Raw genomic sequence first — 19,457 nt, 5'->3', positions numbered from 1 at the left:
GTGTGTTGGTTCTCAATGCACATCACCTCATGAGGTCTAATAGGTCAAATTCTGCCTGTGATAACATTTCACATAATTAAGACCACTTTTAATCCTGATATGCAAAACCTTCACATTTGAAATACCCAGTTCTTCCAGCAAATTTCTGCTCACTGCAACTCAAGGCCCTCAATTTTAAACTTATTTTAGCACAACCACCTTTACTGTGTGACTGCTGAGTTCTGCCTCTAAGAATTTTCTTCTAGGATTTTGTGTCATCTCTCCAGGACTTTCTCATCTCTTTGAATCTGTCCCTAAAATATCCTCTAACTAGAAAACATTGTTCACTTATAACTCACCACTTCTTCATTCTCTCCCCCCAGCCATCATTTACCATATCGCTCCTGATATAGACACCAGTTTCAGATATGACTTATCATTAATCGTAATGTTGCCTAGCACAAGTGATAAATGAAAGGGGTATATACTGATATAAGATTATAGAAATTGTCATCATTCATGTATAATTGCTACAAGTGTTCTGGCATTTTGGAATGCCATCTGGCTGGATTCACACCAATCACACCAGTCATTGCCACTGTGTGCCAGTTGGCACTATAATGCTTGTATGGATTGTATCATATTTGTTGTCTGTGCATGCTGAGGCAAAAGAGGATATATCAATGCACTTGTAGCCTCTTTATGGAGAGACCTATTGAAGGTGTGACTCTCTACAGGTTTGTGTTTGGCAGTGTGGCCATCCCTCCAGGCATGGAGGGGGACAAGGATCATGAGCCTCTAGTCTTTCCCTCTATCAAGGAGGAGAAGGAAGAGGACGAGGATGGCGGCGATGATGCGACGCCAGGTCCGCAGCCAGGCAGCATCCTGTATGAGCTGCTGGTGTTCTGCGAGTGGCACCAGGAGCCGCGGCTGGAGGCGCCCGAGCGGCGGCGGCCGCCAGGCCTGCGCCAGTGGGCGTCCGGCTGGTGGCGCGCAGCCGCCGCTCCGCTGCCCGAGCCGCTGGCCGAGCTGGCGCGGGTGCACCCGGCCTGGCAGCTGAGCCTGGGCGGCGACGGCCGCCTGCTCGCCGTGCTGCAGGAGGAGCGGCTGGAGGTGCGCAGCGCGCGCGATAATTTCACCTCGATCGTGGGCGACGGCGCCGTGCTGGCCGACCCGCGGCCGCAGTGGCGCCGCCTGCGCTGGAGCGGCGGCCGGCCGCTGCTGGCCGTGGCTGCCAGCTCCGGCTGCGTGGACGTGTACGACGCGCTGGCCGCCTCCGTCTGCGTCATCTACCCGGCCGAGTTCGGCCGGCAGCCGGCCGCCGCCGTGGCGGAGCTGGTGTGGGCGCCGCCGCGCGAGCCGCGCTGGGACGCGCTGCTGCTGGTGCTGCTGTACAGCGGACATATCACGGCGTACCACGTCTCCGCCGCCGACGGCTACGAGGAAGCGTTCAACTGCAGGCTCAAGGTGGCTGGATGGGAGTTGCGGGAGGTTGGAAGATTTCTGCTAGCCTTTCGTTAATATCGGGCCTGCTCAGGATTCACTGGAAGGGGCTGTACGTGTATCAATGACTGCATGCTGTGCTTCAGCAAGATCTGCTTGCCTAAAGTAGCCCAGCTTGTACCCTATTTCCCGCACGGGTAAAATTGATGCAGGGAATGAGAAGTAAATCGTTGACTGATCTGCATCACTCCCGTTGATTCACATTGTTTCCGTGATATGTATTTGCTGACAGCCAGTCGAAGCCCTTGGAACTGGGATCAACAGATGTGTATACCATCTATGGTTTTTCCAGCATGGTTCTGTACGCACCTGCCTGCCTTCTTAACAGTGGCCCTCTGCACCAGCTGTACCCGCGCGGCATCACTAGCGCCACCTACGACGAGCAGGGCCAGTTGCTAGTGGTGGCCGGCGAGAGCGGCCAGGTGGGGTGCGAGCGGCTGCAAGGTCTGGGCAGCTGCGAGGGCATCACCTGCTGGCGCTTGCTGGCGGGCTACCCGCACCTACAGGTCTGCCAGTCCGTGCAGGTGGGTGGCAGCCGGCTCTGGGTCCCGGCGAGTGGCGACGGTCGACCCGGCCGCCACCAGGCAGCACCCCCGACCGGTCCCAGGCAGCGCCGTCTCTGGGGCAACATCCCTTCGAGTGGATGATGCGTTTGATGCGTGTGAGCTGCGTTAAAAGACAAACAGTGCAGCTGTTGTTCAGACCTGCCAGAAAATGGAACTATGCTGTGGTGGCCTTCAGTAGGTGTTAAGCTGCCGCCGTGGACAGCATCGCCTTTGTCGGTTTTCTGGAGCAAATCAGGCATGCATCCGATACCCAGGGTGCCGATAATGTAGTGGTTAACGCGTCTGCGCTAGCCGCTGCGCGTCTGGGAAACCGAAGGTACGGGGTTCGCTTCCACGCGATGCCCGCCCTTCCCACCGGGGTGAGAGGCGGGCGACGCCATAGAGCCTCAGCAGCTGAGTGCGTCGTAAAGGCTCAATGATGACGATGATGCAGTACCCATGGACGACCTGCATGGCCATGCACAAGATGGTTCACGAGTCCAATAACAGAATATGACGGCTCTCCTCTGGAGCAGGAGGTATTTTTGTCTTTGTTCTGGATTACTTATCTATCACCGCGCGTCCCATCTGCTCAGGAGGAGGAGGTGCAGCCGTCGCTGTCTTGGCTGCCGTGGCGTCGCGGCCCTTCCGCCTGGGATCCGGTGGTGGCGCTGAGCTTGTGCCCAGCCTCGCGCCGGCTGCTCTCGGCCCACCTCTCGGGCGCCCTCACCGTCTGGGAGTTCCCCTCCTTGCGCAAACAGACGCACTGGCCGCTCGAAGCGCAGCCAGGCCATGACGCCGTCAGCCCCGAGCTTCTGCAACTGCCCACGGGGAGGCGCCAGCAGCGGCTGCGCACGCTCGGCGCCGCCGCCGGCCGGCCGGCCGCCGTCGCCTGGTGGTCGGAGTCGGCTCTGATCCTGGCGCGTCGCAATGGCGCCGTTACCGTCAGCGACGCCGAGACGCTGGCCAACCTGCTGGGCGAGTCTCCCGAGTTCTTCAGCGGCGCGCCGCGCGTCAGCTCGGGGCGCGCCGCCGGCGCCGGCCACGCGTGCCTGGTGCTCGAGTGCGAGCGCCGCTCGGAGCCGGCGCGCCTGCCAGCCGAGAGCGGCCGCCAGCCCTCCGACGACGAGCAGGCCGACGACGAGGGTGACGAGCAGGAGGAGAGCGTGGCCCTGCCGCGCCGCGTGCTGGAGGGGGTCAGGTCAGCTGCGCCGGCGTTTGGGTCAGACGCGGGACGACAGACCTTGGCACGGACCTTCCGGGAAAGCGCGATGACTATTGCCTTTGCACATTCTGGTGTGAGATGTTAACTGCTAAAGTTGTTCCTTGCAACTGCAAGCTTTGGCTTCCGGATGCAGTAACAGTAACAATCGCGTCTAGACTCGATGACACCTGCGCCGTTTGATGCACACTTGATTGCATCTTGCGGCTTGCGATAAATCCTCAATGGACGATATCTGTCATCATCTTCATTTCCTTTGACCTTCCGTCCCTAGAGGGAAAGTCGGGCTTGACCTTGCCTCGCTGACGCCTCCGTTCCTGATGGGCTGCTGTCGGTGCCTGCTGGCAGGTCGGGCCTGTACTGGCTGACGGACTCGGAGCGGTTCGAGGCGGCGCGCCGGCGGCCCCGCCTCACACGCACGCTGTACCGGCTCACCTGCCTGCGCAGCACCACCCCACAGCAGCTGTACGCTCGCAAGATCGAGCTCGGCGAGTACGGCGAGGCGCTCATGCTGGCCGAGGCGTACGGCCTGGACAGCGACCTGGTGAGCTGTCGGCCAGCCGTGCCGTCGGCGTCGCGTGGTGCCGTGGTGTCGCGGTGGTTGTGCGAACCCAGCCGCCCAGCAGTCAAGAGCAAATGTGCACCATGTGATCAGGACAGTCGGCGCGCCCTAAAACGAAAAGCATCATCATGATCATCACGAAGGGCATAGACCACATATTCTTGCATTTTGGTCATGTGCTGCAGTGCTGCTTTTGAGGTGTGGCTCCTATCTGCTTGGATTTCTTCACGTGGTGGGATGCGTTGTTGCGCTCCCTCAGAGTCGTTTCCGTCCAGTGGACGCACGTGTTGTTCGTGGCGCAGTCCAGCAACGACACCCTCAGCTGCAGGCCGCCCCAGCAGCCGTTTTGTTTTACCAGTCCGTGCAGCCCAGGTGGCGGTTTACATCGCGTGGTTTCCACCAGCCCCATCAGGCTGTTGGCCGGGCCGGACTGTCCGTCAGCCCCGCTCTGCCCGCCCCGGCAGGTGTTCCTGAGGCAATGGCAGAAGTCCGACGTGTCGGCCGACACCATCCGCGACTACCTGGGCCGCATCCGACGGCGCGCGCTCGTGCTCACCGAGTGCGTGTCGCGCGTGCCGGCCCGGCTGGAGGCGGCGCGCCTGCTGCTGGAGCACGGCCTGCGCGGCACTGGGCTGGAGGCGATGCGTGCGGCCGCCCAGCCCGCCTGCGACGCCTTCCTGCCGTGTGAAGCCGGCGGGCCGGCGGCGCGGCGCCAGCTGCTGGCGCAGCTGGGCTCCGCCGACCAGCTGGCGCCGGCGCAGCGGCAGCTGGCCGAGTTCCGCAGCCGGCTGCTGGGCTACCAGGAGCGGCTGCGCACTTACGAGAGGATGCTAGGCGGCGCGGAGAAAGCCGAGGAGTGCTACGACGCGGCCGTCTACAGCCGGTTCCGAGACAGGTGGGGTCCGGGCGGGAGATCGGACCGGTGGAGAGTGGTGTGCTGCCGTGGGAGGGGCGGATATTGGTCGGCGAGGAGGGCTTCACTGGAGGCCCGGTGGTATCGCTTTGAGATCAGCACCGTAACCGTTGGATGGAACGCAGGGAGGTCTCTAATCTCGCCGGCGCTCGCTTACCCTGTCGGCCAGACGTAGTCTCGCCCAGGCGGCTGCGTCGCTGGGGAGGCACGTAATGCCTCCCCAGCACGCCGCAGACGCTCGCGCGCTCCAGCAGCCGGCGCCGCTTCCCTGAGTCGCCGCCTGACAGCACCTGCTCCCCCGGCCGACCGCAGGACGGCGCTGGAGGCGGCGCTGGACTTCGCGCGGCGCTCCGACTGGCAGGCGCTCGGCGTGATGCTGACCTACCACGGCCACGAGCTGCTGGAGCACCGGCTGCTGCTGCTCTCCAACGTGCCGGAGACGACGCCGCCGGCGCTGTACGCGCCCTTGCTGCCTGAGGTCAGCCGGCGCGCCGGGAACAGGTCGCCGGTGCTGCCGCCCCCGCCGCCAACGTGATGGGCACGACGCTGGTGACCCCAGCTGCCCGGCGGTCATCAGTGATCCGTGTTTTTTTTTTTGCTCTTAGTTGACGGTAGTGGTCTACTTGAACTGTCGCTCGCCGAGTTCTTGTGGTTGGCAGGAGTGACATTATGTGGGATATGGCACGGCGTGTTCGTCAGCTGATATCAGCAAGCAAGCTCTTCCAGGCCCACTGTGGTGGGGAACGACACCACTGCGCTGTTGTGACATCCACGAACGTCAGCATCAGTCAGTTACGACGCCGGTCCAGTTGTGACCTCGGCCGGTACGGGGCCGCCCCGGCGTCAGGAGCGGTGCTGCCTGCCGCTCCCCTGCGCCAGGAAGCGGCGGGGGGTGGGCGGCCCTCTGGGCGGTCTGGGCCGGCGCTGACCACGCCGTCCGCTGCTGTGTTCAGGTGGACAGCCGGGGCCGCGTGCTGTCGTACGAGACGCTCCGCTGGCAGGAGCCGGACTGGGTGGACAGTCTGCTGCTGGACGACGGCTCGCCCCTGCACAGGTGGGCCGCGGACCGACTGGGGACGGGCCGGAGAGGTGGAGTCTACCGCCCGGGCCATCTACCGGTGGGGCTCGTCATACTTCAGCCATTGACTCGAGTCAATCTTTGCGATGCCGAGCTGCTTCATCGTTCTGTCTCAACTTCCGATGCTGTGTTACGTGTCATGTATTTCATAGAATTAGTGGTATTGAAAGCTCTTAGGTCTCATTTGTATCACCTAGGTCATGCCCGGCCTAGTGTCCGCCGTACGCGGTGACTTGTCGTGACCTGACACCTGTCCGACCTCAGGTCATGCCCGGCCGATTGTCCGCCGTACGCGGTGACTTGTCGTGACCTGACATCCGTCCGACCTCAGGTCATGCCCGGCCGAGTGTCCGCCGTATGCGGTGACTTGTCATGACCCGACACCTCTCCGACCCCAGGTCATGCCCGGCCGAGTGTCCGCCGTACGCGGTGACGTCGTGACCTGACATCTGTCCGACCCCAGGTCATGCCCGGCCGAGTGTCCACCGTACGCGGTGACTCGTCGTGACCCGACGCCGGCCCAGCTGTCTGCCTGGTACGCTGGCCGGGCGCGTGAGATCGTGGCGCGCACCTGCCTGGTGGGCCACGGCCTGGAGCTGGTGCAGCTGGGCCGGGAGCGCAACGTGTCCGACCTGGAGCCGCTGCGCGACGACCTGGACACGCTGGCCACGCTCGTGTATGAGGCCGGCCACCTGGAGGTGCGGCACAACCCAGCAGGGCGCAACTTGTGATCAAAGGCCGGGTAAACGAGGCCAATTAGGGCACCTGAGGGTAGATAGAAGAAAATAGGTTATGTAGTAATGCTCGCTGTTGCAGATAGTTGGGTAAGTTATGCTGTTTCGAATAAGTCAGTTTCCTTTAAAGAAACGTATGTCTGTATCTTGAGATGAGTTGTCCATTCGTCCTCATGGAATTTCAGGCCGTTGGGTGTCGTTCGGCGGCGTTGGCGCGCCCGCTCTCTCTGACGGCGGGCGTGTGCCGTGCGTCGTCAGGTGACGCTCGACTCGTACGCCAAGATGGCGCCTGCGCGCGTCATCGAGCTGATGATGGCCGGCGCCAGCGAGGCGACGTTCGTGGCACAGGTGCGCGGCCGCCTGCTGCCGTACCTGGCGCGTCGCGAGGTGGCCGAGCCGGGCTCCTCGGCCGGCCTCCTGCACGACTACGTGCTGCGCCTGGCCGCCGACGGCCTGGCGCTGCCGGCGCTGCTCGTGCAGCACTCGGCCGCCGGCCAGCCGCGGCCGCTCGTCTCTAACCCCGCCCAGCTGACGGCTCTGGCTCTGGACGCCGTGTACGCGTGCCCGAAGCGCGAGTCGGCGGCAGCTGCGCGGCGGATGGTGGCGGCGCTGCCGCTGCCGCCGGCGGGGCCGTTACGCGAGCGCCGCGACCGGCTTGCGGCGCGGCTGGCGGCTGCTGAGCTTCTGGCGGCGCACGACCAACAGCTGACGCCAGCGGAGCTGGCCGACGTGGCGGCCGACGGCGGCCGCGCGCGCGCCCTGCTGGACCGGCTGAGCCGCGCCGAGCTGCGCCGCCCCGGGCCGCCGGCCGCCCTCGACTGGCGCCGCCTGCTGGACGACATGTTGGAGATGCAGCAGAAGGTGTTCCAGGTGCGTCGGCGGGCTGGGATCGGCCCGAACGGTATCCGGGATGAGGGGCCACTCGGACACGCTCGACATGAGGCGATTCCGTCCGCTCTCGGTGAACGTGCCGGCGGGGTTCGGCACAGGCGCGCGTGGAGCGAAGAGAGCGTCGGGCGTGGTCGGAGCTGGCTGTCCTCTTGCCGTTGGGTCTGAAGTCATGGTGATGCAGGTATCACGGGCGTCACGGCGGGGCGCGATGCCTATCACACTCCGGCCAACAGTGTCCGGCTGTGGTCCGCCAGGCGGGACACATACATGCGTGTTCGTAATGCTTCATGACTGAGCACATCACGTGCAGTCCAGCAGGAATCTCGCGCCGTCGCTCGCTCCACAGTCGGCCTGTCGCCGGCCGTCGGCGCCGCCGGCCGTTGTGTGACGCCGCACCGCCTCCGACCGCAGGTGGTGACGCCGCAGACCGTGCACGAGATATTCGTGCTGTCACTGCTGACGTCGGCGCGGCCGGCGCTGCTCGAGCTGGCCGGCTCGCTGATGTGCACCGACCCGACCGAGCGGCCAGCCGTCACCAACGTGTACCTGCGCAAGGTGTCGTTCGCCAGGTCGGCGGCGCTCGTCTGCACGGCCGCCCGCGAGTACTTCGACGCCGCCGCCAGCCTGGTCGACCCCAGCATGCAGCTGGCGCGCCAGTGTCTGCAGGTCAGCCTGCGCCCTCGCCGCGCCTTCCTCCGCTCCAGAGACGGCTCCACGGCGAAGGGCCGGTGTGACTGTGCATGTGGCTGGGTTTTACTGTGCTGGGCCATGACTGAGTGTGCTGAAGTTCGCGGTGCCAGGTTTTTGGGGCCAGCCGGGTCGCCGTTGACCGGTGCGTCGTAGTGCTCGGGTGCTAGACACCAACGCAAGGCGGGGCGTCGTACGGTTGTGTGTGGGGACGGTCAGGTGAGAGGGCATGTACCGCTGCCCGTCCCCAGCTGATCTCTCGCCGCCTGTCCCCAGTTGATCTCTCGCTGCCCGTCCCCAGCTGATCTGTCGCCGCCCGTCTCCAGCTGATATCTGGGGGTCCGTCTCCAGCTGATCTGTCGCCGTCCGTCTCCAGCTGATCTGTCGCCGCCCGTCCCCAGCTGATCTGTTGCCGCCCGTCTCCAGCTGATCTGTCGCCGCCCGTCCCCAGCTGATATCTGGGGGTCCGTCTCCAGCTGATCTGTCGCCGTCCGTCTCCAGCTGATCTCTCGCCGCCCGTCCCCAGCTGATCTGTCGCAGTCCGTCTCCAGCTGATCTCTCGCCGCCCGTCCCCACTTGGTCTCTTGCCGCACGTCCTCAGCTGATCTGTCGCCGCCCGTCCCCAGTTGGTCTGTCGCCGTCCGTCCCCAGCTGATCTGTCGCAGTCCGTCTCCAGCTGAAATGTCGCCGCCCGTCCCCAGCTGATCTGGTCGCCGCCCGTCCCCAGCTGATCTGTCGCCGTCCGTCTCCAGCTGATCTGTCGCCGTCCGTCCCCAGCTGATCTGGTCGCCGCCCGCCTCCAGCTGATCTGGTCGCCGCCCGCCTCCAGCTGATCTGTCGCCGCCCGTCCCCAGCTGATCTGTCGCCGTCCGTCTCCAGCTGATCTGTCGCCGTCCGTCCTCAGCTGATCTCTCGCCGCCCGTCCCCAGCTGATCTGGTCGCCGCCCGTCCCCAGCTGATCTGTCGCCGTCCGTCCCCAGCTGATTCGGGAGCCGCCAGAGGAGGTTCGCCGCGAGCTGGGCCTGGTTGACAGTCTGGAGCTGCTGGTGGCGTTCGGGGTGTCACTGCTGCCGGTCCAGGTGCGCCTGACGCCCGACAAGCTCACCCTGCTGGAGCGCTGTCTGGACGGCCGGCCGGACGCCTACAGGTGAGACACGACCGCGACAGCCGCTCATCCCCACCAGATGGTAACTCAGGTATCGTGCTCTACCCCTATGCCCGTGTTTGGCGTTCCCCTGCCATGCAGACGATTGGCGTTTGCGCCAAGCTACAACGGAATCTTTGATGTGTATGTTATGAAAATGAACGTGCTGGGTTGATCCGTTGATCTGTCAGCCGTGACGTTTGGTCGCTCGACACGCTGGTGGGAATGTCGTGACGTAATGAAGCGCGGGAGCTCTGAATGTCCACTCGTCCGTCGCTGTTGCCGAGGTACGCTTGTCGGTTGGAGCTGCTCAAGTTTACATAGTGCTGGCGTGGGGTCTGAGGACGCATGGGCGCATGCAAAAAGTTCGCATGCTTAAAGTTCGTAAGTAAATGTACTTGAAGGATAGACATGCGTATGGCAAAAGTGCACACGCAAAAAATCGTAATCAAGTGTTTGTGTGGTATAAAGTACGTGTGCGAAATATTCGTATTGATAAAAGTTCGTCAGAGCAAAGCTTTGTATGAAAAAAGTTCGTATGTATCAAGTACGCGCCCAATTGTTCGTAAGCGATTGTACGTATGCGAAGGCTCAGACAAATAAAGTTGGTTGCAAAAACACGTGCGCAAAAGTTCCTCAGCATTGGTCATGAGGTAGCAGGTTCTTACTGCTATGCGGATGCCTACTACTATAGGTGAACTATCGGTATAGATGTTGTACACTGTCGGCTTTAAGATTTCGCTTGAATTTGTGAGATGAAGTAAGCTATGAAACTCGACCGTGTGATTTTGTGTGTATCCGGCGTTTGTTGTAAGAGTGATAGACCTCGGACAATGTTGGATCGGTTGCAATCAAGACTCCAATCAAAACTGGAGCAGCGGGTGCATCTGTCTCTCTGGACTCCACTTTACTTAGTGAAAGCAACGACGTATCGGGCGTGACGTGCGCATCTGCCCAACCGTATCGGGCGTGGCGTGCGCGTCTGCCTACCGTATCGGGCGTGACGTGCGCGTCTGCCCACCGTATCGGGCGTGACGTGCGCGTCTGCCTGCCGTATCGGGCGTGACGTGCGCGTCTGCCTGCCGTATCGGGCGTGACGTACGCGTCTGCCCACCGTATCGGGCGTGACGGGTGCGCCTGCCCACCGTATCGGGCGTGACGGGTGCGCCTGCCCACCGTATCGGGCGTGATGGGTGCGCCTGCCTACCGTATCGGGCGTGACGTGCGCGTCTGCCCACCGTATCGGGCGTGACGTGCACGTCTGCCCACCGTATCGGGCGTGACGTGCGCGTCTGCCCACCGTATCGGGCGTGACGTGCGCGTCTGCCTGCCGTATCGGGCGTGACGGGTGCGCCTGCCCACCGTATCGGGCGTGACGTGCGCGTCTGCCTACCGTATCGGGCGTGACGTACGCGTCTGCCCACCGTATCGGGCGTGACGGGTGCGCCTGCCCACCGTATCGGGCGTGACGTGCGCGTCTGCCTACCGTATCGGGCGTGACGTACGCGCCTGCCCACCGTATCGGGTGCGACGGGTGCGCCTGCCTACCGTATCGGGCGTGACGTGCGCGTGTCCCCACCGTATCGGGCGTGGCGTGCACGTTTGCCTACCGTATTACACAAGCCAGCTGGCTACCGCGGTCGTCAGCTGGCGTCGGTGGCGCGCTCAGGAGGCGGCGGGCGGCAACGTCGTCAGAGGCGTCATCAGGGTGAGGGATAAAGGGGAACACAGCAAACACGTGGGACGGTCTGCGGCAGGCATGTTTGTTAAGTTTTGATATGCATCCGGTCCTTGCCATTCTCGGCGTATTGTTCACTATTCCCATTAAGTCGGGCTTATTTGCTTGGCGCCCAAGAGCGCGAGTTATAATATTTGACTTGGCCTATGCAAACGTCGTTGTCCACTATCATTCCCTATCCCCGGTCAACGCGATTTGGTGGCCCCCACAGTGGTCACTCGTCAGACGCCTGGCGCCAAGGATCGGGATCGGCGTTCAAACTTGCCTTATAAATCTGCATACTACCTTTGGATGCATGCTTTTTTGAACGAAGTGTATCGCCGACGATCAACATGCTACATTGACATACGAACGTTTGCGTGCGCGCTTTTGTCACACGAACTTCATCCCATACGAGCACTTGCTTACGAACATGTGCGTGCGAGCCTTTTCTATGCCAGCCTTTATCCGCACGAGCATGTTTGTAGAGGTTTTTTGCGACGAACAGTTTGCGCTCTGGAGTCTCGGGACCTATTTGAACTTTTGGCGTTACTGACAGCATGCCCTTTGCACTTAATGCTAGCGAACTGTAGGAACATGAACTTTATCCTGCGAAAAATTGCCGTACCATCTTTTTCTATGCGTTCTTCTGTCTGCAGTGCCTGACGTTGGCATAGTTTGCATTGACATGAACTGCATCCCACGCTTGGGAGGGGGTACGAATGACACTGCCATTCTGCTCGGTCTGTTGTAGTCTGGTCCGTTGATGTTGCGCGATGGGCGACGTGGGGTGTGTTAAGAAGGACTTCCAAAGTTCAGCAGACACCCAGCTGACGCTGCGGTCTTAGCCTGACAGCACAGTCCGGGTCGAGCGGACTGAGCCAGCCCCCGCCCCGCCCCCACCTGATGTGTGTCAGCTCTGGCCTGGTTTGGTGTGTACCTGACCAGGCCGCCCGCCACCAGGTCGGACCAGGACCTGCTGACGCTCAGCCGACTGCTGCACGTGCCCGACGGCTGGCGGCTGCTGCGGCTGATCGCTGAGCGAGCGCTGAAGGCAGCCGACCCGGCCGCGGCCTCTCGCGCTTGCCGACATCTAGTGGTGGGCGAGCACACCTCAGCTTGGGACGTCTGTCAACGGGTGGCGGAGTGTGATGACTACGCGGACATCGACGACAGGTTGGTGGAAGTCGAGAGGTTGACGCAGTGCTCAGGATGATATAGCTCTTTGTTGTTGCTGATGCTGCTACGTAGATGCAATCCTTTATCACAGCACATGCATCGTTGTGAATCTACTTGGCACACTGAATGAGGTCAAGTGCAATCTGTTGATCCCATATATCCCTGAATAAACAGCACCAAGGATATTTACGACTGGTGAGGCCCGCTATTACTCACTGGCGTAGTGTTATCTGCCTATCGGATGAACCTGGCTTAGTTTGATATGTGGTCGATGCCCTTGTTTGACCTAGCTGGGCTCGATCTTTGACGAGTGCTGCGATTAAGCTTTGTGTTTCACACCACCTGTGCCCCACGCTTGCGGACGATACGACGTGCGCCCCAGGTCCGTGACAGCCAGGAAGTGAACGTTATCGTGACGAGAAAGTTGCAAGTAACTATATTAAAGCGCAAAATGATGCAATCTGTGGCAAGGCTGTCTGAACCAACTTAACTTGGCACCATCTGGGTGTGCATGAATGTCCTCTCCACAGTTGGTTGCTCCTTATGTGACCGGCTGACCTGCGCCGGCTGTACACTGACTGTATGCTGACTGTATACTGGCCGTATACGGGCTGTATGCTGGCCGTGCACTGGCTATATGCTGGCTCTATGCTGGTTGTATGCGTTCAGTTTCTTTCGCCGCGGACCGTGCCACTGTCAGCCGGCCGCGTCACGGCCGCTGTCGGGTCGTGGACACCAGCAGCTCTCCCCTTCATGTCGGGCCGGACTGTCAGGAAAATGGTGACCTCTGTCTAACCTTCTGTGATAGCTGTCAATGCTCTCTGGCAGGCTTTGACAGCTGTCACCCTGTCCGACAGTCTGACAGCCTTCACGCCAGCTGCCGGGCGGGTTTGTGACGGTTCCGCCTCGGTGCGGTAGCCTGTGACGGTCGTCACCCGCTGTCGGGCAGGCTGGAGCTGCTGTCGTTCTCGCTGGCGCACTGTCCGGCGGCGCGGCTGGAAGAGGTGCTGCGGTTGCGGCAGCGGCTGCTGGCCGCCCGGCTCTGCCGCCGGCTGCAGCTGCTGGTAGCCGAACATTCGGCGGCCGAGAACGGCCAGGACGCCTCGGCCGAGGACGCGGCCGCCGGTCAGGCGTCACCGGAGACGTCACTGTCGGAAGAGAATGCCGAAGACGGCGAGGAAGGCGCCGTCTCGCCCGGCGGCGGGGACGGTTCCCGCGCGGGGTCGTCGGCTGGGGACGCCGCCTCCCGCGGGGCCTCGCCCGGCACGCGATCGCCAGGCGACGGGGAGGCCTCCCGCGACACGTCGCCGGCCGGGAAGGAGGTGCTCGCGGAGGCGCCGTCGGAGCGGGAGTCGAGCCCGGCACTGGCGCTGTTGCGGAGCACGCGCGGCTTCACCGACCACCTGGTGCGCGCCACAGCCAGCACCACGCGCGCCGTGCTGCAGGCCACCTCGGACACGACGCGGGCGCTGGTTTCGGCGCAGCTGCCGGCCGAGCTGCTGACCTCGGCCGGCAGCGCCACCCGCAGCCTGCTGCGCTCCACTGTGTCCCGGCTGACTCCGGGGCAGCGCGCCGCCGCCGCCGTCGAGCTGGCGCCGGCGAACGCCGACGTGACGCGGGTGGGTGTGCCGGCGTTCACCGCCTCCCTGCTGCCTGGGTGTCACGAGAGTACGCTGTACGCCGACTACCGGTCGTTCGCGGCGCCGCCGCCGCCGCCCGCGCCTCTGCAGACGGCGCTGGCCGGCGCGCGTCTGGACGCGCTGGAGGCGGCCGCGGCGGGTCGGCCGCCGGCGCCACCCGAGCCCGACCTTCTGCTCGAGCTGGTGCCGCGCCTGCTGCCCGAGGACGCACCGCTGGCGCTGGCCTGGGCACTGGCGCTGCCCGAGGCGCCGCTGCGGCGCTGCTGCGAGCGCTGGCCGCAGACGGAGCTGGCGCTGCGGCTGGCGGCCTACTGCTGCGCGCTGCGGCTGGCCGCCGAGCTAGACGGTCGGCCGTCGGACGCCACACTCGAGCGGCCTGAGCAGCTGATCGCCGACGGCCTGCAGTGTCAGGCACCGGCCGCCGCCGGGCTGCGCGCGCTCCTGGAACAGCTGTGCGCCCGTCTGGAGGACGCCCGGCAGGCGCACCAGCTGCAGCGGCTGGACCGCGGTGTCGACGTGGCGCGCTTCGCCGCCGAGCCGGCCTACCAGCGCGACACCATTCTGGGCCTGGCCATGAGTGACGACGACGCGGCGCTGGAGGCGGCCGCCCGGCTGGCGCGTCGGTACGGCGTGTCGGCGCCGGAACTGGCGCGCGCGCAGCTGGTGCACCTGTTCTCGGCGGCCGAACTGTCGGCGGACGAGGTGCGCGAACGCGTGCGCCGACGCCAGCTGATGGCACCGGCCCTGGAGGAACCCGAACTGCTGGCGTGCGCGCTGGCCGAGCGCGCGCTGCCGGCGCTGGCCGGCGCCGACCACGAGCGGCTGCTGCTCTATCACGCGCTGCTGGCGCGCGCCGAGCCTGCGGCGGCGGCGGCCATCAGCGCGCGCGCCACGCTGCTGCAGCTGATCCGCGGCTCAGGCGCCGACTTCCACCGGGTGGTTGCGGCCGGCGCGGACGAGCTGGCCGACCTGCTTCCAACGGCGCTCTCAGCCGAGAACGTCGACGCGCTGGAGGAGCTGGCGCCGCGGCTGGGTAACCCGGCGCTCACCGGCTCGGCCGTGACCGCCGCCTGGCTGGCCACGGCGTTGCCGGGCGCGCCGGGCTCCTGGTCCCAGCGGCTCGAGGCCGAACACGCGCGCTTGGAGCGGCTCGAGCCGGCTGACTTCCGCCGGTGCTCCGCTCGCTTGCTGTTCAGCGACGCCGCGCTGAAGCTGGACTTGGAGGCGCGCCAAGAGATGGCGGGCAGTCTGCGCGAAATGACGGAGGACAGGAAGCCGGAGGAGGCGTGGGCGGAGGTGCGGGAGAGCCTGGACGGCTGGCTGGAGCACCTGGAGTACCTTGAGTGGGACTCGTACACGGAGCTGCTGGAGTCCTCCGACGATGACGTCTACAGGTGAGATGTGCGGCTGCTCAGTGATGCTGACAGGCGCTCAAAGCCCCCAGTGTATCTGTTGTGCTGTGACGCGATGTGTTAGTCCGTCTTACCGGTAATGTGTGACTTCGTGTGGGCTTTCTAGCATATCCTTAGCTTATGTGTTGCGACCACGGGAGCAACTGCATCCCTGAGAAGAATCCTTTAAGGAAAGATGACAAATATTTCCTTGGCAAGCCTAGCCTTACCGCCTGTCTGCTATTTTTAAAAAAATCGGTGGTCATATGCCAACCAATTATTTCGTGTACAGCATTAAGTGTGGTCTCCGGAAACTAGTGTTTGGATGCGTCGTTTTGGATCTGTTGATTGACAGGTCGTTGGTCGACGTCATACTTCGATTCTAAGGACTGGGTTCTAGGATTACAGGCCCTACCGATCGTTTTGCTCCCTGGTCCTCCCTGGTCCTCTTGTCCTGTGGGGGAATTTCCACCACATTGATTGATCCATGGCTCTGTGGTATTTATATTATATATTGATCCATGTCTGTGTGATATTCTATTTATTCAAGATATCAGCAGTGTGCACTAACAGACCTCTCGTAAGACAACAGGCACTCCAACCTACGAACTTGAGGTATGTCACGACCATGGATGGGCGCTTTATTGGAGTACAGGTCGCGATTACTGCCAACAAGGCTGTTCACTCAACCAGCTGCCACGCAGCGACCAAAGCGTTTAAAGCTCCTCGGCTCTAGTCTACATTACAATGCGTCGGAACTCCTTAACTCTGGTCTTCACTGGCGGCCGCCCCAGCCGGGCGGTGCCGTGTCGAGTTGAGGACTCGGCCGCCCCGGGTGCTTGCCGCCGCTGCGTGACGCCTATTGGCACTCGGGCGTCTGCTGCGGCCACGAGCAGGCGTCGTGCTGGCTGTCGAACACCAGGCCGGGGGCGCATTCCATCTCGGTCACGCGCCAGTTGGCGCCCACGTGCTCGCACTCGTAGAAGATGGCCGAGCACTTATTCTGGGGGTCCGGGTTCAGTCCCTCCTTCTGGCAGACGCGCGTGGGCGTGGGGCCCGGTGGCGACGGCGTGGGGCCCGGCGTGGGGCTCGGCGTGGGGCCCGGCGTGGGGCCCGGCGAGGTGGTGGGCTCGGGCGGCGCTGGCGAGGGCGTGGGGATGTCGCCGTTGAGCTCCGTCCACACGGCGTTCAGGAAGGGCAGCGCGGTGCCCAAGCCACAGCGGTTGTGCAGGTCGTCTGTCTCCAACGACCAGACCATGCCGCCCCCCAGCCCCAGCGAACGGATGAGGTCCACCTTGCGCTTGATCGACACCAGGTCGTCGTAGCCGACCCATACGTCGCCCTTGTACATGTAGAGCGACTGCTGCTCGGCGTCCGTGACGCTGGTCCAGCCGCCCTCGCCCAGCATCTGGCAGATCTCGGCGAAGCCGCAGAAGCCTGCGTCACGCGTGTACGGGCAGGCGGGCATCGGCTGACGCGCCGGCGCGTACAGGCCGTGCCGCGTCGGGTCGTCGAGCAGGAAACCGCGGCCGTAGGTGGGCAGGCCCATCGCTAGCTTGCTGGCCGGCACGCCGCCCTGCATGTAGTAGTGAATGGTGAAGTTGACGTTGAGGTCCTCGTAGCCGCCGCCGTGCTTGATGTCCTGCGACGAGCCGTACAGGGGCGCCACGTGGCCAGTGAACGGGTCCCAAGTGCCGTGGTAGTCGTACGCCATCACGTTGATGATGTCGAGGTACTCGGCCAGCTGCAGCATGTTGTAGGCGCCGTCGATGGTGGCTCGCGACTGGCCGACGGCGGCCGTGAGGAGCAGGTCCTGCGGCACGAGCGCGTCGCTCAGCTCGCGCACCAGGTGGCCGAAGTTGTCGCGGTCGGTCGCCTTGCCGCCGCGCTGCGCCGGGTACTCCCAGTCCAGGTCGAGGCCGTCGAAGCCATACTTGCGTAGGAACTCCACGCAGCTAGCGACGAAGATCTTGCGGTGCTCGGGCGAGGCGGTCATCTCCGAGTACTTCTCGGATCCTTCGTTCCAGCCGCCGATGGCCAACAGCGTCTTCAGCTGCGGGTTGCGCTCCTTGAGCGCCGTGAACCGCAGGTAGGCGCCCTTGCCGTAGTTGTCGTACAGGTCGTTCCACGGGTCCAGCGACTTGATGGTGTGCGTGGCGGCGTCCAGGCCGGCGAACGTGTAGATGGCGTGCGTGCACAGCAGCGGGTCGATGTCCTCGACGTCGAATCGGCCGTCTCCCGGCCGGTACACGGCCCAGCTGCCGTAGTAGCAGACCACCTTGAAGGGCGCGCTCTGCGTGTGGACGTTGGTGCCGGCGGCCAGGCCACAGGCGGCCAGCGCCAGCAGCGGCAGTGTGCACAGTCGCATGGCGGCCGCGTCCGGACCGGGAATGGGCGGGTGGCCGGCGCCGCCGCCCGCCTGACCTGTTATCGCGCGTCGTCAGCTGTCCCGGCGGTCCGTCAGGTGGCCGCACCGCCGCACCGCCAGACGGATGGCCGAGAAGGTTAGGGTCAGGGCGGCTTTGTGTGGTTTTAGTAGGGTGCGCCGTCAGGTTTGGGATTGGCGGCCTAGGTAGTCTGCTCAGGTTAGGGTCAGGGCGGCTTTGTGTGGCTTTAGTAGGGTGCGCCGTCAGGTTCGGGAGTGGCGGCCTAGGTAGTCTGCTCAGGTTAGGGTCAGGGCGGCTTTGTGTGGCTTTAGCAGGGTACGCCGTGAGGTTCGGGAGTGGCGGCCTAGGTAGTTTGCGCATTTTAAAGGCTTCTGCAGGCCAAATACAATATGCAATCGCACTGAAATAGAAACGAATTGTGGTAAATCAGTCGGGCGAAGTGCTTAAAATAGGACGACCCTCCCCCCCCCCTCCCCAGCCAACTGGCAATAGCTGACTCATTGACAGGTACCACAAGTAGAGGCATTTGTTTCGTATGACATGTCTCAAGTGACATTTAGAAAATGGGTGCAATTGACATCCCCACCAGGATATTGTAAGCGCCAGGTGACTAATAATTTGGATCGAGGCGGTGTATTCTTGGGAATTTTAACACTCCAGAAAATATGGACCCACCGGATTTCATCCACCATCTTCATCGGTTTCAAGCGAGCTCTCGCCATGCTTCTTTGCGGTTCGTTGTCGCTATACACTGATGCGGAGACTCGGCGCTCCCGCATTTTGAACTGGGGATGGTTGGATGGCCTATGGGACGTGCCTTGACGGGAACTCTAACGCGGCCAGTGGCGCCTCCAATCGGGTGACTGAAAAGAGCATCCCTCTAGCATTTCTGTTTTGTTTTTAACTTATTCGCCGCACGCCGTTCTGCGTTGTGAGTGTGAGGGGCTGTGCTGAGGCAGAGCTCTGCTCCACCCACCCAGCCCTCAGATAGACAAGCGTACTCTCTGTGCACCCAGGTGGGGCCCTCAAGTGTGTGTGATTTCACCAGCCCACTCGTCGCCGTCCGGGACCTGAGCCAATCTTTGGCGGTAAGCTGCGCATAGCTCACTGTGGTCGCTGTTTGAACAGGGATATCGCTGAGTTTGGCGGCGATTAGATTCCTCGCCCCGTGGCCACAGAGGAGCTGGGTTGGCTCCCGGTCCTGTCCATTGCATATATATATATATATATATATATATATATATATATATATATATATATATATATATATATATATGTATATATAGACACACGTTTCGTGTAAACCACTGTGGTATAATACACGCACATATGACACAAATAAAGTGAAAAATATCACACATGCGCATGCAATAACACATGACCAACTCTCAATTCTACAGACGTATTTCATGTTACCATAATTTCTAATGCATGTGATGAAGTCATCTTATTGAGCGCTGGATGTTTTTGAAAAATGTATAAAGGCTAAGATTCTCAAATCAAGCGAGTGATATGTCTTGCCCATTATATTATACTTGAGAAGCCAAAACGGGCGTGTCACCTGCAAATGAATGTTCTCCCAAGGGGAAGGGATCAGGTTTTCTAAGAAATTTTCGAGGTAAGCACACCTAAATAGATGTACTTTTATGCGAGCTGACAAAAGATGCGTTAATTGATCAGTATATATATATATATATATATATATATATATATATATATATATATATATATATCACAGTATTTCGGGAGCAGACTTTCTCTTAAGCAACCGCGACTGTTTCATCGTATCTTTGTTTTCGTTGAGGTTGTTGCTGCTCACCAGCTCAGATGTTTTGGGCTATTATAGTATACAACAAATCTTTGTTTTTTTCCACGATCAGTGGGG

The 19,457-nt window shown here is 61.9% G+C and overlaps 2 protein-coding genes across 2 annotated transcripts in view; one reads left to right on the top strand and one right to left on the bottom strand.

Moving 5' to 3' along the window:
- Positions 1-1,044: 1,044 nt before the first annotated feature.
- LOC119094222 (neuroblastoma-amplified sequence) overlaps positions 1,045-19,457 on the top strand; it is a gene marked incomplete at its 5' end in the record, with an annotated part of 23,929 nt that continues 5,516 nt past the window's right edge. The window contains 20 exons of the mRNA XM_037217297.1: positions 1,045-1,296; positions 1,336-1,446; positions 1,827-2,006; positions 2,624-3,044; positions 3,126-3,228; positions 3,598-3,793; positions 4,276-4,493; positions 4,596-4,706; positions 5,037-5,202; positions 5,678-5,778; positions 6,266-6,500; positions 6,795-6,977; positions 7,047-7,124; positions 7,326-7,406; positions 7,839-8,093; positions 9,095-9,261; positions 11,939-12,151; positions 13,104-13,854; positions 14,083-14,580; positions 14,911-15,188. Of these exons, the coding sequence (XP_037073192.1) occupies positions 1,045-1,296; positions 1,336-1,446; positions 1,827-2,006; positions 2,624-3,044; positions 3,126-3,228; positions 3,598-3,793; positions 4,276-4,493; positions 4,596-4,706; positions 5,037-5,202; positions 5,678-5,778; positions 6,266-6,500; positions 6,795-6,977; positions 7,047-7,124; positions 7,326-7,406; positions 7,839-8,093; positions 9,095-9,261; positions 11,939-12,151; positions 13,104-13,854; positions 14,083-14,580; positions 14,911-15,188 (4,598 nt within the window). The remainder of the gene's footprint in view (positions 1,297-1,335; positions 1,447-1,826; positions 2,007-2,623; positions 3,045-3,125; positions 3,229-3,597; positions 3,794-4,275; positions 4,494-4,595; positions 4,707-5,036; positions 5,203-5,677; positions 5,779-6,265; positions 6,501-6,794; positions 6,978-7,046; positions 7,125-7,325; positions 7,407-7,838; positions 8,094-9,094; positions 9,262-11,938; positions 12,152-13,103; positions 13,855-14,082; positions 14,581-14,910; positions 15,189-19,457) is intronic.
- LOC119093355 (chitotriosidase-1) lies at positions 15,687-17,562 on the bottom strand. The gene has a single exon (XM_037216311.1). The coding sequence runs from the start codon at positions 17,551-17,553 to the stop codon at positions 16,045-16,047; it is 1,509 nt and encodes a 502-aa protein (XP_037072206.1). The 5' UTR covers positions 17,554-17,562; the 3' UTR covers positions 15,687-16,044.

Source organism: Pollicipes pollicipes, unplaced genomic scaffold (genome assembly GCF_011947565.3).
Source record: "Pollicipes pollicipes isolate AB1234 unplaced genomic scaffold, Ppol_2.1 Scaffold_4002;HRSCAF=4701_pilon_pilon_pilon, whole genome shotgun sequence".
Taxonomy (NCBI): Eukaryota; Metazoa; Arthropoda; class Thecostraca; order Pollicipedomorpha; family Pollicipedidae; genus Pollicipes; species Pollicipes pollicipes.
The sequence above is the reverse complement of the archived record's forward strand: the minus strand, read 5'-3'. Positions and strand labels throughout refer to the sequence as shown.